This window comes from Mytilus trossulus, chromosome 2, assembly GCF_036588685.1.
Source record: "Mytilus trossulus isolate FHL-02 chromosome 2, PNRI_Mtr1.1.1.hap1, whole genome shotgun sequence".
Classification (NCBI taxonomy): domain Eukaryota; kingdom Metazoa; phylum Mollusca; class Bivalvia; order Mytilida; family Mytilidae; genus Mytilus; species Mytilus trossulus.
This window is the reverse complement of record NC_086374.1, coordinates 40,779,389-40,789,387: the sequence shown is the minus strand read 5'-3', so window position 1 is coordinate 40,789,387 and position 9,999 is coordinate 40,779,389. Positions and strand designations below refer to the sequence as shown.

At 32.7% G+C, this 9,999-nt stretch overlaps 1 protein-coding gene across 2 annotated transcripts; it reads left to right on the top strand.

Moving 5' to 3' along the window:
• The first annotated feature begins 76 nt into the window (after nt 1–76).
• LOC134707239 (procollagen-lysine,2-oxoglutarate 5-dioxygenase 1-like) lies at nt 77–7,802 on the top strand. 2 transcript variants are annotated; one of them, XM_063566837.1, is made up of 8 exons: nt 77–400; nt 785–920; nt 1,433–1,546; nt 2,380–2,448; nt 3,637–3,741; nt 4,283–4,426; nt 6,667–6,795; nt 7,465–7,802. In XM_063566837.1, exons 1-8 carry the CDS (start codon nt 225–227, stop codon nt 7,618–7,620), a joined length of 1,029 nt encoding a protein of 342 aa, XP_063422907.1. In that variant the 5' UTR covers nt 77–224; the 3' UTR covers nt 7,621–7,802. The 2 variants fall into 2 exon arrangements, with proteins under 2 accessions (XP_063422907.1, XP_063422908.1); XM_063566838.1 differs by lacking the exon at nt 6,667–6,795.
• Nucleotides 7,803–9,999: the final 2,197 nt, after the last annotated feature.

Sequence of the window (9,999 nt, the reverse complement as noted above, 5' to 3'; positions counted from 1 at the left end):
TACATATACCTGGACTTATTTCATTTTGTTAAATATAGTTATCAAATGTACCAAGATTATAATTTGATACGTCAGACGCCCGTTTCGTCTTCATAAGACTCATCAGTGACGCTGATATCAACACATTTAAAAAGCCAAAATAAGTACAAAGTTGAAGAGCATTGAGGACCCAACAATTCGAATGCCTTTTTATTTTTTATAGCTACAGGGATTTTTTTGTTTAAATGGTAAAAATTTACGAATTCATAAAAATTACAAGCGTAATACTTTACAGAACTGTTATTGCCCCACTTTTGGTTCGACATAACGAGATATGGTCAAACTTCTGGGGCGCTCTAAGTAACGACGGATATTACGAAAGATCTGATGACTACATAGACATAGTAGAATATGTAAAAAAGTAAGTACAGTCATTAAGGTGAAGGTGGTAAATACCAGGCTTATAACTCTGAATATTCATCAGACATTATCATAGAATGAGTTACATCTTTGAAGTTAAATTCTTGCAAACGTGTAAACAAATATGAGTTTTTCAATGTAATCTATTGTTTCTTTTAAATTTTGTTTTAAAATAAAACGATAAAAAGAATTCAGAGGGAGTATTGATGGTTTCGACTGATCATTACCAATAAAAGAAGTTTTATTATTATAATATTTGTATTCTAGATTTTATTAGCCAGTTTAATTTTTTCAATAGAATAAGCCGTTTGGAAAATATTAGATAATTTAAATGAATTTTGTAACAACAGTTTTTGCTATACAAAAATGTATTTTGCATATACAGGGGATTATGGAACGTGCCACACATAACTAGTGCTTATTTGATAAATGGTTCGTGTATAGACCAATTACAAGACATATATGTTGGGGAAATAGAGTTGTCTTTTGAAATGAATTTTGCCAAGAATTTGAGATATAAGGTATGGATGAATTTTTTTAGATAGAGTATACCATTAACTGAGCAACCACATCAGGTATACATTTTACGTCTTAACTAAGATGAATAATGTTGAAACTGTATTTTGAACTTTATAGTTATACCTTTGCATAATTTTCGAGTTGTTAAGAGATCAACACAAAGACCGCCTATGCTTATAAACATCACGCCTTGAATTCGACCAATCAAAATTATAATGCAATTTTTAACTTCGGAAGTCTTTTAGAATTAAGGAAGAATAACCATAATTCTCAAAATAAAAGTTTTCCAATTATGACTATAGAATATGCAAGTTTCATGCAATGTACAATATCCATTCGCGATCAGTTGAAAGGCCACAGTTTTCCCATAACTTCTAAAATTTATTAAGGAATCGCTTAGAGCATGCAGCAATATATCATTAAATTACTTGTTTATGATTTTAAGTTTTATCTATATTAAACTTTACGGCTAATATATAAACCCTTTGATTGGTTGTGATTTTTGTTATTTTAGGGCATTTTTATGTATATAACTAATATCAAGAACTCGGGTTATTTGGTGAATAATGAGAATTTTGACATATCACATATTCACAATGACCTGTGGCAGATATTTGACAATGAATACGTAAGTACTGTAAAAATATATACCTTAAATATTTTGAAAAAAGGAATAACCTGGAAGCGGCATTTGCAACAAAAAAATATAACTTCTACATTTTTCAATTGTCCTGTGGCAACCTGACCTGTGCTCCTGTTTATGTGTTCCTTAATTAATTATACATCATAAAGTAGCTTCTAGCATGAATCTCGATAAATAAAGGCAACAGTAGTATACTGCTGTTCAAAATGCATAAAGAGATAAAGAGAAAACAAATCCGGGTAATTAAAATGTATGTCCCTGTCAATGAATTACTAGTATTTAAATTGTGGTGACTATGTTGATTGTATATATCCAATCGAACAAGAGATAAAAAAATAACAAAAGATACAATTACATCTACATCTGCTTCATACATTAATTTACATATACATAAACAAATTGACAATGATGGTCGCTGGTTAAGTACTGAACATTACGACAAATACATGATTTTTTTCAATTGTGAAATTATCTTCCATGTGTCCCAGCATTCTCTTAGCATCTGTGTATTAAGTATATATCATTTCAAGCTGATATGGTTTTCAGAGCTTGCATTTCTTATACCGTTATTTCGTTGAAAGATGATTACTACTTACAAAGAAGCAAAGTTAATGTGCTGCTTTTTTCTGAAGTTTATAAGCTTATAATTTAATGAAAACAAGTCAAAAGGTTAGTTATCCTAGTGACTTTTTTTATATACACATCTGTTTAAATTGACGGATAAATAGCCTGCGTTATATTAATGGAAAAAATAACAAAACAGGACTATATTGTTAGTTCAAAAAAGGTATTTCTTTTAACTATACATTTAATTTCAGAATTGGAGAAAACGTTATATACATATAAACTATTCACAAAGCTTGGAACCTGATGCAGTAACTGACATGGTAATTAACCTGCAAATTTGAGAGATTTCCATAGGAAAAAAAAGGCAACTTTAGATCTAGATCTAGATTTCTTTTGTGTATAGACGGTTGGTTGTGGTCATAAACGCTAATATTTTAGCATTCAACTCATTTGCAACCATACAAACAACTAAAGCTCCTTCGCCTGGTTCATTACTATCTATCCTTGTAAATTTTTATCAAACTAAAAAAAAAGAATATTTCACAGAAGATCTGTTCTTATTGGGTCTCTTTATTGACAAAAGGAATACCATGATCACTGCAGATAACTCTTAATTCTATCGGGTCTATCAAAACTAAAGTGAGACGTATATGTATTCCAGCAGCGACTGCATATGAAGTATATATCTCTCAGTTTGAACGATACTCCAGAGCTTATATTTTCTACTATCATATCTTTCAAAGAGGGTTCCTGCTCTCAAGGAAGCTACTAGAGTTCGCAGTGGTGAATTTGGTATCATCCCTTCTTAAAATTTACGTCATAACGAGTTAGTTGACCGTAATGAATATCTGTTTTACGGATGACGACGAATATGTGTTTCTTTTGTCGTTTCCGCAATACTATCCTCGAATTTGGCCTACCAAGTTAGACTAACACTAGCAACACGACTGGTGCCACACAAGGAGGAGGATATGCTAGCCCTTACGGAGCAACCACGATTTTGGTTGAGGTTCTTTTTGCTCAGTCTTTAGTCTCCATGGTTTGATTTGTGTGTATTTCTTTTGTATTTTGGTCTTTCTTTTTTTGCCATTGCGTTGTCAGTTTATCTTCGACTTATGAATTTGAATGTCATTTAATATCTTACGATTCTCTTGTATATTTTTGTCTGCTACATTATTTCAAACACGGGCTTTAAAGGGATGACATTATTGTATATTTGATAAGGTAATCGGTAATCTCATCCTTGTGTTTAATTAAATTGTATATGTAAATGAATAAGTTTAGTACACAACCAATTTAGTGCTCATTGCTCAATACAAATTTTACTTTGTTTCAGTGTATACAAGTTATTAATAATAGTATAAAATTATGCACATTTAAAGAATATTTTAATCATTATTAAACAATGTTTTGTTAAAACGTTTTGCTATTGAACACTGCAGTGATCACAATTCAAATTCTCCTAATAAATTCATGCTTTCAAATCTATCCATACATTCTTCTTGTAGCCTTGTAACGATGTTGTACGGTTTCCGGTGTTCACAGAACTGTTTTGCGATCATCTTGTTGAGGAAATGGAAAACAGTGGACAATGGTCTGCTGGCAAAAACAAGGTATTTTTGTTATTAAAAACCTGTAAACTGATAAACATTATGTAAACGAATAATTCCTGTGAAAATTACAAACCAAGTTTTAAAAAAGCATTCAAAGAACATATGTTTTATATATATGTCGTCCGCATACACTCGTTTATATATTCTAAAATTGCATCATATATATATATATGTGTGATATAATATTTCTTAACTCGAGACCGAGAGTAGAGCAATATCATTCTGCACCAGAATCATTGATGGAATCTTTTTCTCTAATGATATATTTATATATCTCTTTCAATGACAAAAAGTAAAATCACAAAAATACTGAACTCGGAGGAAAATCAAATCGGAAAGTCCCTAATCATGGCAAAATCAAATGATAAAACACATAAAAAACGAATGGACAACAACTGTCATATTCCTGACTTGGTACAGTTATCTGCGAACACGCTTATGTTTTATGAGATGTCATCAGGCATGGTTGCCTTTTCGTGATGTCCCAATAGCAACAATTGAAATAAGCAAGTCGATGACGTCATATCTTAACTTTCTTTAGGATGATAGAATCTCAGGCGGATATGAGAATGTACCTACTGTCGATATTCATATGAACCAGATAGGTTTTGAGGATGTATGGTTACAGTTTATTAGATTGTATGCTCGTCCATTACAACGAAAGGTCTTCATAGGATACAAAGGTGTAAGTTTAGCCAAGAATATAAAATAATATATGCACTAAACTTTGAGATATATCATTAACAAGTTAATGTGTAAATATGCTGCTTCGGGTGATACCCTAAAACAACCCTCATTGGAACAATTACCAGTTGCCTTTCCTAGTTCTGACTGTACTATATATGTCGTTTTACAAGTTGCGATTTTGTACAGGTTATAACATGTACAAAAATAGTGTACATGTTATAACTTGTATAATGCAAAAATATGTTGTAACCTGTACGAATTATTGGTTAAAAATAGTTTTAACTTGTACAAAAATTAAGATAAAATAGAATTGAGAATGGAAATGGGGAATGTGTCAAAGAGACAACAACCCGACCATATTAAAAACAACAGCAGAAGGTCACCAACAGGTCTTCAATGTAGCGAGAAATTCCCGCACCCGGAGGCGTCCTTCAGCTGGCCCCTAAACAAATATATACTAGTTTAGCCCATACAAATTTCCAAATTGTACACAAGTAAAACATATACAAATTTTTGTACATGTTATAACCTGTACAAAATCACAACATGTACACGACATTTATATATATATAATGTAGGAATAACAAAACTGATGTTTCTACACATTTCACTAGTTTTTCTACATAATTCTTCAATATCAGTTAAAAGTTCGATTTCATAAAATGAAAATTGTAGATGTTATTGTATTATTTTTGCACGACCATGTTCACTTTGTTAAGAGGCAGGGAACAAAATCTCTGAAGATGGTATTCAATGAAATGATATTTGTCGTCAACCAGAGGAATCTCAAATATCCCAAAGTTCACTTCAGTTAAAGGATACTACCGAACGTAAAAGTCATGTTTCACATTTGGTACGCATTCTAGGTACACAGGAATATTAAACTAAGATTTCAATATTCCCATTATCAAAAGGGTTGCTTCCTCCGGGAGAGTGTTGGGATAGAAAGTCTGAGATCAATATTACCTAGGTATTACGGTCACTATCACGAATATTGAGGTGAACATGTCATAACTGTGGTGCGTCAGAACTTATGTTCTAGATGTACTTTCATCCGGAACGTTTAAAGCAAAATTGCTGGAAGCCAATGAAGTATAACGTTTAATTGCGCTATGAGCTGATAATGACCAAAAACTCCGAAAAGATTAACCCTTGAATTCGTGGTCTTAAATCTTAAGGCACAAGAATGTTCGTCCAAAATGACAATTCAGCGACGGAGTGGATTATATTCCCAATCATGACTTTCAATGGAGTATTGATTTGCATGGCGTGTGATGTCGTTTTAATTGATAACTCATACTAACTATGCACCACCGATCCTGCTTCATTTAGATGTCTAGCGATAACCTCATGTTGTTTTTTTTGTATATATTGTTCGAGTAGACATAAGAAGAAAGTAAAATCACAAAAAACTCAGAGGAAAATCAATTAGGAAAGTCCATAATCACATGGCAAAATCAAATAACAAAACGCATCAAAAACGAATGGACAAGAACTGTTATATTCCTGACTTGGTACAGGCATTTTCAAATGTAGAAAATGGTGGATTAAACCTGGTTCTATAGCGCTAACCCTCTCACTTTAATAACAGTCTCATCAAATTCCGTTATATTTACATGATGCGTTAAATAAACAGTCACAATTAATAAAATAGTCAAAATATGGGTACATCAGTCATCATCGTATAACAATTTTAAAAGGGGACAATTTGACCGAACACAAAAACATCTTCTATCTACGAACACATTAATTGATTTGAGTGTCTGACGTCAGAAAATTTTATACGTCACATAAATTTGTCGTTCAATGTACAAACAGTTTTAAAATTTACATAGGCAATGTAAGCAACTCTCCATCCGAGTCACAATTTATAAAAGTTAACCATTATAGATAAAAGTACGGGCTTCAACACGCATCCTTTGCTTACAGCGAACAGCAAGCTATAAAGGTCCCCAAAATGAAAAATGTAAAACCATTCAAAATGGATGTGTGTGCTTTAACCATTTGTAAACTAACGTTTATACTTTTTAAAGCATGCATGAATGTATGAACGAAAGCCAAGACAGTTGTTGATTGTTGTATGGAGGACAGTTTATATATTGAATCAATAATATTGAGTCCGATACATTTATGAAAAAAAAATCACAACCAACAAGAACATGTTAATTTCGCACATCGAAGTGTTCGTTGAATTCATCAGTTACAGTCAATTTTGATAGATTTGTACTTACTTTTAAGGAGGACACGTCTCTAATGAATTTTGTTGTTCGCTATAAACCAACCGAACAACCGCTTTTGAAACCACATCACGATGCATCGACATGGTCTATCAATGTCGCCCTAAATCGCATTGGTGTTGATTTTACAGTACGTATATAGTTTAACAACCACTTTAAATATTAGGGGTTATTCAGCTTTTGCAACAATTACAAAATGACCTTTCTAAACAAAAAGACGAAAATAATAACAATTGAAGAATGGACTTGTATGTCGACAACCTATTTTACTAGTTTGGTACATTGATATTTTTACTAAACAGTCCTATCGTAAAATCGTGAGCAAAATCATTACAAAGATAAAGAAAAGGAACAGTAGTATACCGCAGCAGATTTAGGTCACCATATAGTCTTCAGCAATGAACAAATCATATTTTAATCAACTTTACAATGCACATTTTAAAAAGGAAAGATGTATAACATCCAAAGTGTAAACAGTAAAACAAAACAAACAACTAAAACTAAAAGTACTACATCTTTGACTGACGATAGGTGTAAAATAACAAAATACCGAAACTCTGGTATGGGAACTCCTGACAGGAAGTTGGGTGCATATAATATAATATAGGCAACTTAGAAAATCAAGTTTAATTAATGAAAGACACAAATTCTGTGATATTATCTGTCATCAATAATGTGCCGTACCCTTGCTGTTGAAGTGCGTTTGAAGTAAAGTTAATAACATTTAATTGGTACTACATATGCTTGTAATCTAACCCTGTTAGTCAACTCTTTGTCAACTTTATTCTGTTTTTGAAAGGGTGGTGGAACACGATTTGTCCGGCAGAACTGTTCTGTTACAGATGCTAAGAAAGGATGGATGCTAATACATCCTGGACGACTTACCCATTATCACGAAGGCTTGAAAGTTACTTCTGGAACACGATATATTGCTGTATCCTTTGTCGATCCATAGAATAAAACGAACAACATTATAATAGTTTGTTTTGTAATGTATTTCAGTTGATTCAGTCGGTCTTGAGAAGAGAATTTCGATTGAATTATTTTCCTGTTAAAATATCGGTGCTAATTTTCATTTGAAAATAAAGGCCATGTTTGTAGACGAATTGACACTAGAAACAGCACTCAGAATTTCACTTTAACGACCAGTTCTTGAAAGGCTGATATGTAACAATCAAAGTAACCATTAGAAAGCCACTCTTTGAATTTTCCAAACCTTTCAAGAAATGTAATTTTATCTTATAAATATGAGCAATGGCCTCATTAGAACAGAATATTTATCAATTAGCATTATTGCACAGAGTAATATGATTATAAATAAAGGTAACAGTAGTATACCGGTATTAAAAGTCATGAATCTGTCGATATTGAAAAACCTGGGATACGAACCAAAAACAGAGGAAAACAAAAAAACAGAAACAACTTAGTGCAACAAAAACAAACGCCAACACACATAGAAACGATGCATTTGATATTAATGCCATATTTCGGACTTGGAACAGGACATTTTAAGAAAAATGGTGGGTTGAACTATGTTTAAGTTTCTTAATATTTGATAAAATTAAGAATGGAAATGGGGAATGTGTCAAAGGAACAACAACCCAGTCAGAAAGAGACAAAAGTCACCAGTCGGTCATCAACACAGCGAGAAAATCCGAATATAAGTTGTAAAACTTGTTTCCCAATCCACTATAAATAAATATGTTTAAATTAAAAAATCGGGCCTTAGCTGGCCCTTAAACAAATATGTTTACTAGTTCAGTGAAGAAAAAAACACACACATATAAATGAACTAAAATTAAAAAACCGTACAAGCAACAAAGGCAGACTACTGGCCTTTGACAGGTGCACAGATGTGGTGGAATTAAGAAACACGTGTCTTATGCAAATACAATTTTTTTGAATCCTGGTATCTATGAGGAGTTTATTTACAACCACTGGATCCATGCCAATGCTGTGGAGTTTTAATTCCCCGAGTGTATCACCAGGCAAGTATTCAGTACTTATGTGTTGACATGAATTCTCAATGATATGGTCATATTATAAATTAAACTGTTTACAAAACATTGAAATTTTGAAATACTAATACTTTTCTACCTTAGGGATAGATTACCTTGAACTTCGTACTTTATTTTGCCTTCTTAACTTTTTTATTGAAGAGTCACTGGTGAGTCGTTTGCAGACGAAACGTATGACTGGCGCATATACACAATTCTAATCCTGGTATATATGAGGAGTTTATATAAACATGTTTTGTGGGATCTTAACCATGCTCCTAAACCTCTAGCTAATGTAGAATAATAATAAACAGAGTGCACACACTGAAATGTCTCGCCTTCTTTACTAATCATTGCTATTATGTTGATAGTCCTAAGTATAAAGCTTTATTACAACTGTCACATAAACTTAACATTGATCAAGATAGCTAAACAAAGACAAATGAACCATGAAAATGAGGTCAAGGTCAGATGAACCATGCCAGGCAGACATGTACAGCTAACAATGCTTCCATACAACAAATATAGTTGACCTATTACTTATAGTTTAAGAAAAATAGACCAAATCACAAAAACTAACCACTGTGCAATGAACCGTGAAATTGAGGTCATGGTCAAATAAAACCTGCCGGACTGACATATAGATCATAATATATTTCCATACACCAAATATAATATATAATATTAGATTAAAAGACCAAAACTTGAAAACTTAACTTTGACCACTCAACCATGAAAATGAGGTCAAGGTCAGATGACATCTTTTCGTATCATGTTCACCTTACAATCATTCCATACAACAAATATAGTAGACCTATTGCATAAAGTATAAGAAAAAAATACTGAACCATGAAAATGAGGTCAAGGTCAGATGACACCTGCCAGTTGGACATGTGCACCTTACAGTCCTTCCATACTCCAAATACACTAGCCCTAATGCTTATAGTATCTGAGATATGGACTTGACCACCAAAACTTGACCTTGTTCACTGATCCATAAAATTAGGTCGAGGTCAAGTGAAAACTGTCCGACAGGCATGAGGACCTTGCAAGGTACGAACATACCAAATATAGTTATCCTATTACTTATAATAAGAGAGAATTCAACATTACAAAAATTCTGAACTTTTTTTTTCTAGTGGTCACTGAACCATGAAAATGAGGTCAAGGACATTGGACATGTGACTGACGGAAACTGCGTAACATGAGGCATCTATATACAAAGTATGAAGCATCCAGGTCTTTCATCTTCTAAAATATAAACCTTTTAAGAAGTAAGCTAACACCGACGCCGGATCACTATCCATATGTCGAGCTTTCTGCAACAAAAGTTGCAG

Excerpts from the sequence above, each read along its gene's own strand:
- LOC134707239 (XM_063566837.1), top strand. The coding sequence starts at position 225 with ATGGTAAAAATTTACGAATTCATAAAAATTACAAGCGTAATACTTTAC. Across the intron at positions 3,742-4,282 it reads GGTCTGCTGGCAAAAACAAG|GATGATAGAATCTCAGGCGG; the intron begins GTATTTTTGTTA and ends AACTTTCTTTAG. Across the intron at positions 6,796-7,464 it reads GCATTGGTGTTGATTTTACA|GGTGGTGGAACACGATTTGT; the intron begins GTACGTATATAG and ends TGTTTTTGAAAG.